The sequence below is a fragment of the Sprattus sprattus genome (genome assembly GCF_963457725.1).
Source record: "Sprattus sprattus genome assembly, chromosome: 6".
Taxonomy (NCBI): Eukaryota; Metazoa; Chordata; class Actinopteri; order Clupeiformes; family Clupeidae; genus Sprattus; species Sprattus sprattus.
In genome coordinates this window covers 14,629,028-14,644,981 of record NC_137925.1, presented here as the reverse complement: position 1 = coordinate 14,644,981, position 15,954 = coordinate 14,629,028, and the positions used below count along the sequence as shown (strand labels likewise).

Here is a 15,954-nt window from a genome sequence, read left to right as displayed (position 1 = left end):
GAGGAAGAGTGAGAGAGAGGGAGAGAGAGAGAGAAGGACAGAGAGAGAGATAGCGAGAGAAAGAAAGAGAGAAAGGCAGGACTTTGATTATCCTCTCAGGGCTGCCTATTCCTGGGGAGGGTAGCTCGCTCTACGTTAGCACACTTCAGGTAAACACTGAACTGTTCAATATAATGAACAAAACTCCACAAAAACAACACACTTGAACTTTTAAAACAACAACAATACTAATATCAATGATAGATAATATATGCTGATTGACCGACTGGTGAACACTGTTTCATGAGTTGCTTCAGCCTGGAAAGCCAGAGAAAACCTAAGGTACATTCTTATTGCCTATGGCATGGTTAAGGGGGATGATCATAATAATCAGTGGAAACAAAACTGAAAAAAAAAAAACCCTGTGTTCGGTTTGCTTTGGAGCGACAAATGCAATGACTCATGAGCTAATGAGAGATGGTAGTGTGTGTGTGTGTGTGAGAGAGAGAGAGAGAGAGAGAGAGAGAGAGAGAGGGAGTAGTATAGGTCCATTCCAGTAGTATAAATCACACATTATCCTAGAGCCCAGACTTCCTGGAAAGCAGCCATCATGGCGTTTGAATCCATGCTGTTATATAATCATCTGTATGAAGAACTAACAACATTATTATTATCATTATGTGTTTTCAACAGACTAGTTTGATTTGTGCTTGATGACTGTTCTTTTCATATGAGCCTCAGGGCCTGAATGAAAAATAGGGGTATACTGTAATGCACCCAAGATGAAGCATCACATGTAAACAACGAGGCTGATGTTTACACGACCGGCCTGCGAGACCGGGCAAAATGAATCACTGGGCAAAGTAGTTGGATCCTCTCTCAAATGATGTGGAAGCTAATGATTCATCAAGTTTTATTATTTTATTATATTTTGATTCCTTTTTTCACCACTTATTTTTTTCTATTCCTCTTTCATAGGTCCATGATGTGGCCTTGCCCAAAAGTGTACAAAGGACAGTGATAATCTGTGAAAAGCCAGAGACATTTCTCAGACTCTGAAAACCAGTCAATACTCTGTGGAGACGACACCTTGTGGAACCTAGCACTCGCGGCAGAGAGAGGAAGCAGGGCCTGAGAGACTGTAGAGGATTATGCTGATATAGCCCACGGTGTCCTGTGCTTAGTGCTGTCCCACGCTTCTAAACCTGCTCTTCCTGTGCTGAGCAAAGCATGGACGACCCGTACCAAAATAACGTGCCCCAACAGCAGGAGGGCGGCGCTGAGACCTACCCCAATTATGGCGAGGGCCAGGGCGAGGCCGACGGCTATGGCTACCAGGGGGACTACCCGCAGCAGGACGAGGACGCCCGCAGCGATGCCACCGAGGGCGGAGAAGGTGAGGAACAGATGTACGAGGGCGAGTACCAGAACGTGCCCCACCCGGACGAGATCAAGGCGGCGCGGCGGGCGGCACGGGCGGAGGCGAGGAGGAAGGCCAAGGAGGCAGACCTGGAGGGGGACGAGGAGGACCTGCCGGAGCAGTACGAGTGTATCATGGAGGACTGCGGCCACGGACGCTTCCAGTGGCAGCTCTTCACCGTGCTCGGCCTCGCACTCATGGGTGACGGCGTCGAGTGCTTTGTGGTCGGCTTCGTGCTGCCCAGCGCCGAGAAGGACATGTGCCTATCCAACGCGGAAAAGGGAATGCTGGGTAAGCATGGCACAGGTAGTTAGCTGCAAGTTAGCAGAGACAGAGGGCATGATGGGTAAGTGTGAAACAGGAAGTTAGCATTGGAGAGGGCATGCTGGGTAAGCGCGAAACAGGAAGTTAGCATTGAAGAGGGCATGCTGGGTAAGCGTGAAACAGGAAGTTAGAATTGGAGAGGGCATGCTGGGTAAGCGTGAAACAGGAAGTTAGCATTGAAGAGGGCAGGCTGGGTAAGCGTGAAACAGGAAGTTAGCATTGGAGAGGGCATGCTGGGTAAGCGTGAAACAGGAAGTTAGCATATTGCAAACTGGAGGGTCTACATTTTTCAACAGACAAAAATCTAATTTAGCCTCAGCCTGAAAGGTAACAACCAACCTGGTGGTACAGGTTCTGCATTATTACCAAAGTTACCCTTATCACCACTACATTAAATGAAATATAAATAAACTTTAAAAGCAAGCATATGCAAAACCTTTAACTGAATCTACTGCAAAACGAAAAACAAACAGAAGTTTTTTTTACAAAGCTTGGTCTAGTTTCATGAACCATAATAACATTTACTTTTAAAAAGTAATTCTAATCCAATTTGTTCAATGCATTCAATAGATTCGTACTAAAATGACCCTCTCAGGACACGTCAGTAAGCGTGCTGGTCTAATCTGTCGTGCTGAATTCCGTGTGGTCAGTTGCAAGGACACAAACATACATACATACACACACTCACACATATAGACACACGCACATTTACATATGAACGCATACACACTGACATACATACACAAACAGACACATGTATGGTATGTGAAAGGTTGTCACAGTAGAGCTTTTCCCATCATTAAAGCAGTACACTTCCTCTACCTCCACACACACACACACACACACACACACACACACACACAAACACACACACACACACACACACACACACACACACACACACACACACACACACACACACACACACACACAGAAACAGGAGATGGTAAATGCAGACATGGCCTCACACACTCACGTGTAATCAGCTTACTGGCCGGTGATTAGCTGTGCGTAGTAAAAGTAGTGGGAGGGGCCAGGGATGCTCCTTTACATGACAGACGGGCAGGATGGGCTTTACTGGAGCCAACTCTTCACACACTCACTCTCAAAACACCAGCAAGGTACTGTCTGAGTCTTTATGAACTTTGACCTCTCCATGCCTCCACTGTCTAAAGTGACTCTATGGGTTACTGAACATTGAACCTTTTGGTAATTCGTAGAATATTCCTGAGAAATACCTGGGAAGAAAAAGCTTAATTATGCATTGATTATCCAGTCACTTTTTAAGTCTGAACAAGTTTGTTATTTTTATAATTTGTATATTTAATTTTTTTGTGTTTGCTGGTGCTACAACATTAAATCAAGTGCTTAAATTGCACAGGTTTTGCCGTACGTCTTTGCTGTAAAAAGTTATGGCATAAACAAACCTGTAAAATATAATTCTATGAAGTTCAACAACTACTGAATGTCCTTGCTTTTCCCGCATACTTTCATCATCGGTTGCATCCTGTCAAGACAGTCTTTGTGTTTACATAATAGTTCTTTTTTTAACAAACCCCCCTTTGTCAGATTGAGGGGAGCGTGTTAAGCTTGACCAGGGTGCCCTCTAGTGGTCAGTATCAACAGTGCAATAGGGGGTTGACTGTCATGTAACAGGGATGAATGTAGTGCAGTGGCTTACTAAATGCAGTCACTGTAACCTAACCTAAATAACTTACTGTTATGCTGAAATAAGTTATTATTGGTTCAATTTGTTATTGGTAATATAAAAAGAAACGTTAGAGATCTTTGCCTACATTTTGAGCTACATTGGCAAGAATTGGATTGGTGTAGTGTGTAGGTGTGTCCAGACTTCACCTGTACTCTCAATGTTTCCTTATATCTGCATTATGTAAATGTCCATCTTGCTATCTGTCCCTGTTCGCCCCCACAGGTTTGTTAGTGTACTTCTCCATGATGGTGGGCGCGGTGGTATGGGGAGGCCTGGCGGATAAACTGGGCCGACGGCAGTGCCTAATTTATGCGCTGACAATCAACTGCATCTTCTCCTTCCTCTCCTCCTTCGCACAAGGATATGGCTTCTTCCTCTTCTTCAGGATCTGTGCCGGCATAGGGTGAGTCACCCTGTTAGTGAGAGAGAGAGAGAGAGTGAGAGAGAGAGAGAGAGAGAGAGAGAGAGAGAGAGAGAGAGATCCAAGCCCAGGCACGGAAGTGTATTTAAGTGTATACGTATCGTATACTCCTGTGTGCAAAGATAGAGCTCATTGTTATATCGTCAATAACTTCCATGCAGTTTAAAGTTTTATTGTATCACTTCTTAGTCATAAACACTGTTCTGTTGAATGCGTTTTCTTTTCTGTGCACAACTGACTCCTCTGTGTGAAGGAGGGGAGAGTTTCCAGGTGTTGAAACACAACTCCTCAGTTGTTGAATAATGATGGCTCCCATGCCGGTACTCAGTGAACATCTGCAGAAACCCTCCTCCAAAATAACCACGTCCACAGAAAAAGAAAACCTCCTGAGAGATCACTAGACACAGATTCTTTGTGTCGTAATGAGCCTCTCTCAGGTACGGTCTACTTCGTGTTCCGGAACTGTCAGATTAACTCCCCCACTTTCTCTCCCGCTCCGAACAGCATCGGGGGTTCGATTCCCATCGTGTACGCATACTTCTCGGAGTTCCTGCAGATGGACAAGCGCGGGGAGCACCTGAGCTGGCTCTGCATGTTCTGGATGTGCGGGGGCCTCTACGCCTCCTTCACCGCCTGGGGGATCATCCCTCACTACGGTACGCAGCGTACCATTCTCCTCCCTCAAACCTCCTAGTGTTGGCTTTCCTTTCATCCTTTGATTAGACTCTCCCATTGTGTTACCATCAGTGAACATGATGCTTCTAAAACACTGTGAAGTATCCATTTTGATTTCCTCTGAGCACTGCACCACCAACCACAGTTATATTGAAAAAATAATTGCAATACATTGTTAATGAAAATGCAGGAATTCATATGTGTTACAATGAGAGGCCCCTTCATTTAGAAACATAACCCCTTACCTATCCCTAATGATTTGGGACATGGTAGCAAACTCTTCCATTATCTCCAAATCAATAAACAAATATACTTAATATTTATTTTAAAACATTTTATAGTGCACTTGCTGTAATTACCAGCTCTGTAACTGGATGATGCACTGACAGGTGTGTACTTAAGGTGTGTTTATGTACTGTAAGTGTTTGTGTGAGTGTGAGTGTGAGTGTTAGTGTGAGTGTGTGTGTGTGAGTGTTTTTGTGTGTGCATGCGTACATGAAGTGTGTTTGTATGTGTGAGTAAGAGCGAGAGGCCTACCGCACTGAGCGCTGTGTATCTCCCCGCTGTGCTGCAGGCTGGGGCTTCAGCATTGGCACTGAGATCCAGTTCCACAGCTGGCGTGTCTATGTGCTCGTCACCCTGCTGCCCTCGCTCATTGCCCTGGTCGGAGTGTTCTTCATGCCCGAGAGCCCACGCTACCTCCTGGAGGTAAGGGTTAGTGTGTGTGTGTGTCTGTGTGTCTGTGTGTGTGTGTGTGTGTGTGTGTGTGTGTGTGTGTGTGTGTGTGTGTGTGTGTGTGTGTGTGTGTGTTTGTGTGTGCTGGTCACCGTCCTGCCCTGGCTTTCACTGCCCTGGCTGAATTTGTCATGTATATACATAGAACAAAAAGAATTGTTACAACAAAGAAATAATCTACCAAACACAAATTTCCGTACTTTTTGTTTTATGTTTATATATACACCTCTGCTGTACTGTAGCAAAAATTACGTTCAGTATGCCCACTCTATTCCACGTAATCAAATATACTCCCAAATACTGTATATCATGCTCTATAGTTGGGTCCACAGCTAGCCAGAGGACCAGATGGATTATTAAGACTTCCAATGATGCTCATATGTGTGTCATGTTCATATCTGATGTGTCATGACATCTGTTTCAGAACGGGCGTCACGACGAGGCCTGGATGATCCTGAGAAACATGCACGACACCAACTGGAGAGCCAAGGGCGAACCAGAGAGAGTCTTCACCGTGAGTTCACACGAAATAGAAATAACAAACTTCTCTCACATTCGGACAAACCACAGCAGTTTCTCTTAAACTAATCTCACAACACAAAAAAATGAACATACGTGCTGACATTAGAAGAACGCAGAGCATCCAGGATACCTCAGCTGACGAATTAACCACACGTATCTCATGCACATGAATTAATTTAGCTTGTATCCAAGGTGACAGACATCACAGAGACAGTGCGGTACCTGTGTTCTGTTCCCCCAGATTTCCCAGATCAAGACACCTGAGACGCAGGACGATGAGTTCATCGAGATCCAGAGTGCGACAGGCACGGCCTTCCAGAGGTTCACCGTCAGACATGTGACTCTCATCAAGCAGGTGAGGCTTGCTGGACGTTAATATGACCCTGACAAACCAATTGTTTGATTTGCTTGTTTTTTTCAGTTTTTTTGTATTGCATTTAGATTTCAATAAACCCTTTTAAAAGTATGTGTATGCTGGTGTAGTATTTGTCTTTGTGTCACTTTGATTTTTGATGATTGAAATATTTTGAATGGTGTTTGTGTGTGTGTATGTGTGTGTGTGTGTGTGTGTGTGTGTGTGTGTGTGTGTGTGTGTGTTTGTCTCCAGCAATACAATTCCAATAAGTGTGTATATTGCTGTATATGTTATAATTGTGATGTGTCTTGTCGAACAGGTGATGAAAAATGTTATGTCACTGACCTCTCCTGAGATGCGTCTGACCGCGCTGTTCTTGGCTATCATCTGGTTCACGATGTCCTTCAGGTGCACACAGTTCACAACCAATTTATCAGGTTTCAATCATTAGTATGCACTTATTACTACTGTTTCCTATTAGTAAATATACTCCGAGCCAGTATCCAAGCTATTTTGTGAAGTCAATTTAAAATTAGTTAAAATGATGACTATTTAGTTCGGGTGCTGTTGTAAGCCAATGCTGATGTGTGTGGGTTTGATGGTGAGCACTGAAAGATGTGTGTCTGATTGTGTGTTTGTGATTTTGTCGCGTCCACAGCTACACAGGGCTCTCAGTGTGGTTCCCTGACATGGTCAAGGACATGCAGTTTGAGGAGTATGAGTCCAAGACCAGGTTGTTCCACAGGGAGAAAGTGGAGCGCTTCCACTTCAACTTCACTCTGGCCAACCAGCTCCACAAGGAGGGAGAGTACATCAACGACCGGTACGTTTTCAACGTGACCTTTCACCTTTAACCCCCGATCCCACAGGCTTTAGTAGCTTCAACAAGTGGGATACAAGCCCTCTGCATTTCATTACGGCATGAAAAGTTGTTTTGTAAAAGAAACTTCATCTATGATGGGGTCAGTACTTCACAGCCTTCAATATCAAAAACAAGCAGACATTTAATGTTTTCTGGATCTCAGACAACAATTGACCGGTAACTCACCCAGTTGTGTTCAGATCTTCTTTGTGTCAACAGTGATCTGTTGATCCATTGATACACTCCTTCTGTCCGTTGCCTAGGTGATTGCTCTGAAAGGCTCAGGCCTCTGTAAAGTCCCTTAAGACAATGTCAAATGCTAACGACACTATGTAAATGAAAACGTTTAATTGAAATGAATACTGTGATTGATTCCTAGGTTTACCAATATCGAGATGAAGTCAGTGAAGTTTGAGGACTCCCTGTTTGAAAACTGTTATTTCGAAGACGTCAGATCTACTTCTACTTGGTTTGAGAACTGCACAATCAAGAATTCTGTCTTCTATAACACTGGTGAGATGGGGAAGTTACATAAATACAAGGAACTTTTAGTTTGCCTTGACTAGTTATTCATCTTTTCTCTTCCCTGTTCTGATTTCTACAGATTTGTGGAAAGAGAAGTTTATTGACTGCAAAATGCATAACAACACGTTCATGCATCCGAAGAAAGGGTGCCACCTGAACTTCGCGGAAGAGAATGACATCCTCATCTACATGGTCAGTTTCCTTGGCAGCTTGGCCACGTTGCCTGGCAACATCGTATCAGCACTCTTCATGGACAAGTTTGGGAGAATCAAAATTATAGGTGAGCTTTGAACATCCAGTACTTGGATACTCTACTAATGACAAAATAAAGGAACCAATACATTAAATTAATGTTTTAGTTTTGGATATATATGCATTAAAGGCTCACAAAGTTAAACTGAGGTCTGTTTAACTTTGTGAGCCTTTAATGCCTATAGTCATGTCAGTCATGCACATATTAGCAAGCTATGCTTACACCAGCTTTATGTGTATGTGTGTGTGTGTGTGTGTGTGTGTGTGTGTGTGTGTGTGTGTGTGTGTGTGTGTGTGTGTGTGTGTGTGTGTGTGTGTGTGTGTGTGTGCGTGTGTTCTCCTATAGGTGCCTCCATGCTGGCCTCGTCGATCTGTTCGTTCTTCCTGTTTGTGTGCTTCAACCAGGGATCGCTCATCTTCTTCCAGTGCCTCTTTTTCGCCATCAGTGTGGCTGCATGGAACGGGATAGAAGTCATCACAGTAGAGATCTTCCCATCAGCAAAGAGGTACACTACTAGTTCTACACACACACACACACACACACACACACACACACACACACACACACACACACACACACACCTTGAATGGGGTAGAAGTCATCACAGTAGAGCTCTTCCCATCAGCAAAGAGGTACACTACCTCAACTACACACACACACACACACACACACACACACACACACACACACACACACACACACACACACACACACACACACACACAAGCTTCAGGAAAGGGTTACCTGCTTGAATTAGAATGTAGCTTTAACCATTGTAAATTAATTGGGGGGCCTTATGAATGGCTCAGAATAAAGTTTCACTAATGGAGTCCAAAAAAACAGCCTTTTACCATGAACCATTACCAACATCCAACATCCAATACTACGCTTTTATTCATTTTTCTCTCCAAACTGATAACTCTCATATCTGGTCATATCTGGCCCTGTAGGGCTTGTCAGTCTAATCCCTCAAACTCAAACCATTCGTCCCAAAGGTCTGTTTATGGTAATTTATCTTTGAATTTGATCTGTGTTAATGCTGTTGTATCATATGCCTTTGGCATGGTTAATGGCATGTATTGCCAACTGACTCACTGAGGAATCAGTTTAATCAACTACACATGACTACAGAATTTTCTGTTATATCAATTGCATGAGATACTGGCAGAGAATACAGATTTTTTTTTTACTTTGCAGTCTATTGAGAATTAATAGGGAGGGAAAAGAAAAGTAAACAATTGAAGAAAAGGATCAGTTTTCCCATAATTGTCCTTCAATTAAATCCAGACAAAATAAAAACTAAGTGGGAGTTTTACTGAAGGATAGCTGTGCATTCACAGATTGATATTGCAGACCGAGCTTAATTTTATTTAACCTGCTCCCTTCATTCGAGATTAATGGTTTTTAGACATAGTCCTTGAAAGATTAACATAATAAAGACCTAATTTCAAAACAATAACAAAAAATTAGCTGTACAGCAATATGTATCCAGCCTAATACAGTAATGCTTCCACTTTTTCTTCATTCTATTCAATCAATGTTTTAAAATGGATTTCCCTCATATGTTTATGTGTGATTTGAAACAGAAAATAAAGATCTGGCATATGCATTGACACTCAAATATCCAATCTTCATTCCCCAGTAGATTTTAGTCAGTTGTTTGTGAGGACACATCATTTTAATCATAACTTTAATTCATTTTTAATCATTTCCCTGTTTTGTGTTTCAACTAGGGGCACGGCGTTTGGGGTGCTGAGTGCGATTAGTAAATTCGCCGCCATCCTCAGCAGCTTCATCTTTGGGAAGTTCGTGAACATCACACGGATCATTCCCATCATCCTCTCCTTCGCCTCCCTGGTGTGCGGCGGCCTGCTGTCTCAGAAGCTTCCGGAAACCCGGGAGTTGCTCCTTCAGTGAAACGCCAAAAAACCTCTCCAACATGAAGGCCTAGTTATGACAAAGTACTGAATGTCTGTGTCTGTGTATAGTTGTCTGCGTGTGTGTGTGTGTGTGTGTGTGTGTGTGTGTGTGTGTGTGTGTGTGTGTGTGTGTGTGTGTGTGTGTGTGTGTCTGTGTGTGTGTGTGTGTGTGTGTGTGTCTGTGTGTGTCTGTGTGTATGTGTATGTGTGTGTGTGCGCGTGTGTGGTTGTGTGTTCCTCTGGGCACGTGACTTCTGTGGCAGAGGCCTCTGTAACTGAAGGCTTGAAGTAAGAGGATGCACTGTGATATTTCTTATGGTGCCCTTGCTGCTGTCATGTGTGTCATTGTTCAAATGTCTGATTTGATGTACCAAGTGCATCCAAGGCTGATGGAGACCTAGAGAAGCTTGGAATCGGTTGGGCTTCTTGAATTTCAAAGCCTTGTTTGGGTTTGTAGCAGTCAGTAAAGCTGTGAAGTTTTTTTGAGGGCAAGGATCATGTGGCTGCAACTGCTGTGTATGACAGTCAATAAGATTTACAAATTCCACGCCTTCCATGGTAACAAAGTTTACTCTTCTGTAAAAAAAAAAAAAAATCATGGTCCTGGTATAGGTAGAACACAGGGCATTGGAACGGAAAGTACTGATATTTAAAAATAGATTTATATATGTACAGCTAGTGTCTATGTAGCTTTCATAAGGACATAAAGGTCACCAGGTCATGAAAGTCACTCTCCATCGCTCCTATCCTCTCTTTACTGTCTCCAGAAACCACTAGTACTCTCATGGGCTCCTCTGTAAGTGTGTTCAGTTCCTCTTCCTCATGTGGTGGGACGACAGTTTCCATCACAGCTCTGCAAGCTAGTGAGGTTTGTGTATAGTGTAAGTGTACCAGTGTTTCTGCTTTTGTCTTGTATTTGTTTGTTTGCAGTAGGTTATTTTACCACAAAGGAATACGTTTAACTTTTAGCACAATTATTTCTGATTTTGTAAATGTGTTTTTCTTTCTGTCTTTCTGTCTTTTCTTTCCTCTTTTTTTTCCACTTTCCGTCTTTTTTTTGCTCTATCCCCGTTTCTGTCTCAAACGAAACGTCTCATTTCAGGCAATTCACACATGGATTTAACTACATCAGTATCCAGGAACCATTTTTGTCAGAAACAAAAAACTTCCAAATGATTTAGCTTGAGTGGTTGTGTCTCTTGTTCTAAATAGGCCTGTGAGTTGTAGCTGTAACATAGCTGGCAGCCGAGGTGTTATTTGTATTAACACACTTTCTCAAAGGACCTCTGCTGTTGATCCAACGAGCAGAGCAGACTCTTTCTCTCCTTCACCATGTTTTCATCAAGTGTTTATATTACAAATACTGAGTCCTACACGTGTACAATTATTCTCGACAATCCATTTCGTTTTGTTTCTTTTTGTTTTAGCATAAGGAGCCAAAATCAACAGCAATCATTCTCTTTTTGGCACAGTTTATAAAAAAGAAAACTGGAGTTTAGCCTGGCCTTAGTGGGACAACACAGGCAGTTATTTCAAGCGAAACTATACCCAAACTATCTTTAGGACTCCATACGTCAGTCGTTACGTCAGTTTATGTATGTTTTTTGGCCTGCTGTTCGTGTCTAAACAAAAAGTTAGGAAATATGTGTGGTTCAAAAGCTTGTTTTGAGACAATGTTTTTTTATATATATATACTATATTTGTTGTTCAAAATGAGAGGTTACAGGAGACAAAAACAAGCAAGTTTTATTTTGTTTTGTTTTGTGATGGTTAAAGAATTAAAAAAAACAAAATCAATATACTTGCGATGTATTGTTTTTATCTCAATCTTTCTTTCTGTCTTTCTTTTTTTCTTCCTTTCTTTCTGTCTCTCTTGTATTGACATAATAAAGACAATACTTCAATCCTTCATCATCATATGTGTGTATGCATGCCTGAATGCATGCATGTATGTGTGTGTATGTATGTCATTGCGTGTGTGCATGTGTGTGGGTGTATATGTGCATACTGTACATGTGTATGTGTGTGTGTTTGTGTGTATGGGTTGCTTTTCCGTGTAGAGTATATGTGCATACATGTATATATGAGTGTCTGTGTGGGTGTATGTGTGCGTGTTCGTGTCCATGTACAGTATATGTGCATACATGAATATATGCGTGGGTGTCTGTGTGGGTGTATGTGTGCGTGTCCGTTTACAGTATATTTGTATACATTTATATATGCGTGTGTGGGTGTATGTGTGCATGTCCGTGTCCGTGTACAGTATATGTGCATATATTTATATACTGTTTGCGTGTGTCTGTGTGTGTGCATGTGTGCGTGTCTGTGTACAGTATATGTGCATACATGCATACGTGTGTCTGTGTGTGGTTATGGCCTGTGTGTTGTGTCCCTGCTGATGGCTGTGTTCCCATTGCCTTGGTGAGCTCCTGCAGCACAGGGGTGGCACTTGCAAAAACAAGTCCTCAGACACGTGTGAAGGGGCGACACCAGTGGGTGGGCGGGAGGCTGCTGGGCTGTTTATCTTACACAGGTGTGAAAACTGCCCCAGGAAAATGCCCCACGCAGCAGCACTGCAGACTGTGTGAAATAGCAGAGTGCAGGAGCGCAGGGGCAAACATCATTTCTCAACTTTATTTTGAGAACAATGGTGCAGTGTGAGGGCTTTAAACAAACAGAGAGAAACACTAAAAACAACCCTCAGGGCCTGGGCTGCCATACAGTCACATGCGCTGTGTGAATTATCCTCAAATGCCTCCAGGAGTTCCTTAAGTTCTCGTATCAGATTGCGCTGTTCTCAGAACACATATTTCTTTTTTATTATTCCTTTCTTCATGGTTTAATCCAACATCCATCATAAACCAATGTGCGTGAATGTAAGAGGATCATGCTGCTTTTTCAGCCTCATTCCGTGAATGTGGCCATATCATATTTTGGCAGTGTCGTAGTCTTCAATAATGCGGAAGGGGCTTTCATTTCATTGCCATTCCTTGTCTCTCTTTTATCATATCTGGCTGTGATGTGGCCTGGATCTGACCCGATTACACTGGAGTTAGGTAAAGAGTGATTCGGTGATTAAAAGCTATTTATAGCCTCTCTGCCCTTCCCCTCACCCTGCAGTATCCTCCAGCTGATCGTGAATCAGGGCTCTCATTGTTTGCCTTCTCTCCTCCAAGGTTAAGAATTCTGTGCGACACCTTTCCGCTTGTTTCCCACAGCGATGGAACAGGGGCCTGGGGGTCACGAACCCCTGACCTCAAATCAGAGCAGCATCACGGAGGTCAGACACTGCCTTAGTAATAATGGCAGGAATGAGCCAAATTTAGGATCAGTCCAGCAGTGATATGAACACAATCCACCAGAAGCTGAGCCATCATCAAACATCAGGCGGAGCTCATCCAAATAGAAATAGAATAGAAATAGTTAAAATCATTAGTTGACAGTATGCACAACAAGTTATACATGGTGCTGATGAAAACCGGAAACACAAAATAGATTTGGATGCCTATTCATTATTTTGTATAACAAATTTAAGAATTGTTCAAGTTGAACAATGGATTGATAACCTAACCTTTTTCCCCTGCTTAAATATACAGTGTGAATGCATCTATAATAGTTGGGGTTAATGGTCAAAATATTTAATATTATATACAATAAGATACATTATTTATTAATGTGAGATCTATATGTATGTGCAAACATGAGATGTTAATCCCAAAAGCACGGCTGATCGTCTGGGTTGGGCAGAGTTCGCGAGGCCAGGCTACGGGAGCTGACCTGAGTCGAGGAGAGGGCACAGGCAAAGGTGCCAACGCAGGTGCCAGCTGCTCCTCTCCCACTACTGCTACGAACGAGAGGTGCCAAACCCAGGGGTGGGTCAGGAGAGGGGGGGCCGAGGGGTGGGAGAGGGGGGTCAGAAGGGGTTTGCCATCCCAGAGGACGTGAGTCAGCCAACAGCCCTGACCACAGGAGACGCCAGACTAGACTGTCTGCTAAAATACTCACACTGGACACACATATATATACATTATTCATCATTCTTCTCGACAATAAATCAACTCAGAGACAGCACAAATATTATGAAATGTAAAATACATTACAGTCTTATCATAACACTAATATTTACATTACATATGTTACACATTTTGACATTTTCTGCAGAAATCCTAGAACGAGAATTTAATGATAGTTGGTATCTACACATGCATATCATATAGCATAGATATTGTGATATAGATATTGTGATGTAGATATTGTGCTATAGATATTGTGATGTAGATATTGTGATATAGATATTGTGATATAGATATTGTGATGTAGATATTGTGGTATAGATATTGTGATGTAGATATTGTGATATAGATATTGTGATGTTGATATTGTGGTATAGATATTGTGAAGTAGATATTGTGATGTAGATATTGTGATATAGATATTTTGAAATAGATATTGTGATGTATATATTGTGATGTAGATATTGTGAAATAGATATTGTGATATGGATATTGTGAAATAGATATTGTGATGTAGATATTGTGATGTAGATACTGTGATATAGATATTGTAATGTAGATATTGTAAAATAGATATTGTGATATTGATTGTGATGTAGATATTGTGATATGGATATTGTGATGTAGATATTATGATGTAGATATTGTGATGAGATATTATGATGTAGATATTGTGATGTAGATATTGTGATGTAGATATTGTGATGTAGATATTATGATGTAGATATTGTGGTATAGATATTGTTATGTAGATATTGTGATATAAATATTGTGATGTAGATATTGTGATGTAGATATTGTTATATGGATATTGATGTAGATATTGTGATTTAGATATTGTGATATGGATATTGTGACGTCGATATTGTGATGAGATATTGTGATATAGATATTGTGATGTAGATATTGTAATTTAGATATTGTGATATGGATATTGTGATGTAGATATTGTGATGAGATATTGTGATGTAGACATTGTGATATGGATATTGTGATGAGATATTGTGATGTAGATATTGTGATATGGATATTGTGATGTAGACATTGTGATATGGATATTGTGATGAGATATTGTGATGAGATATTGTGATGTAGATATTGTGATGAGATATTGTGATGTAGACATTGTGATATGGATATTGTGATGAGATATTGTGATGTAGATATTGTGATATGGATATTGTGATGAGATATTGTGATGTAGATATTGTGATGTAGATATTGTGATGAGATATTGTGATGTAGATATTGTGAAATGAATATTTTGATGTAGATATTGTGATGTAGATATTGTGATGAGATATTGTGATGTAGATATTGTGATATTGATATTGTGTTGAGATATTGTGATGTAGATATTGTGATGAGATATTGTGATGAGATATTGTGATGTAGATATTGTGATATGGATATTGTGTTGAGATATTGTGATGTAGATATTGTGATGAGATATTGTGATGTAGATATTGTGATATGGATATTGTGATGTAGATATTGTGATGAAATATTGTGATTTAGATATTGTGATATGGATATTGTGATGTCGATATTGTGATGAGATATTGTGATATAGATATTGTGATGTAGATATTGTAATTTAGATATTGTGATATGGATATTGTGATGTAGATATTGTGATGAGATATTGTGATGTAGACATTGTGATATGGATATTGTGATGAGATATTGTGATGTAGATATTGTGATATGGATATTGTGATGAGATATTGTGATGTAGATATTGTGATGTAGATATTGTGATGAGATATTGTGATGTAGATATTGTGAAATGAATATTTTGATGTAGATATTGTGATGTAGATATTGTGATGAGATATTGTGATGTAGATATTGTGATATTGATATTGTGTTGAGATATTGTGATGTAGATATTGTGATGAGATATTGTGATGAGATATTGTGATGTAGATATTGTGATATGGATATTGTGTTGAGATATTGTGATGTAGATATTGTGATGATATATTGTGATGTAGATATTGTGATATGGATATTGTGATGTAGATATTGTGATGAAATATTGTGATGTAGATATTGTGATGTAGATATTGTGATGTAGAAATTGTGTCAGGCCCTACTCTGTCTCCCCAATAGCAGCTGCTCTGCTCCGGAGCTGAGTTATTGAGGGCTCGGCTGCTCTGTGGGGGGTCTCATTTTGTTTAGGTCTCCTGACCCAAAGTAGGGTGCAATCTAGCTTCCCTCTCCCAGCCGAGGTGTGA

General features: G+C 41.1%; 1 protein-coding gene across 1 annotated transcript; it reads left to right on the top strand.

The window, feature by feature from the left end:
• Nucleotides 1–1,209: 1,209 nt before the first annotated feature.
• On the top strand, nt 1,210–9,699 carry sv2ba (synaptic vesicle glycoprotein 2Ba; the record flags this gene model as incomplete). The annotated part of the gene is made up of 12 exons (XM_080841353.1): nt 1,210–1,690; nt 3,657–3,837; nt 4,360–4,511; nt 5,105–5,238; nt 5,690–5,779; nt 6,029–6,142; nt 6,462–6,550; nt 6,801–6,965; nt 7,384–7,517; nt 7,609–7,809; nt 8,128–8,287; nt 9,516–9,699. The coding sequence occupies 12 exons, from the start codon at nt 1,210–1,212 to the stop codon at nt 9,697–9,699; spliced, it is 2,085 nt and encodes a 694-aa protein (XP_080697479.1).
• Between the last annotated feature and the right edge of the window lie 6,255 nt (nt 9,700–15,954).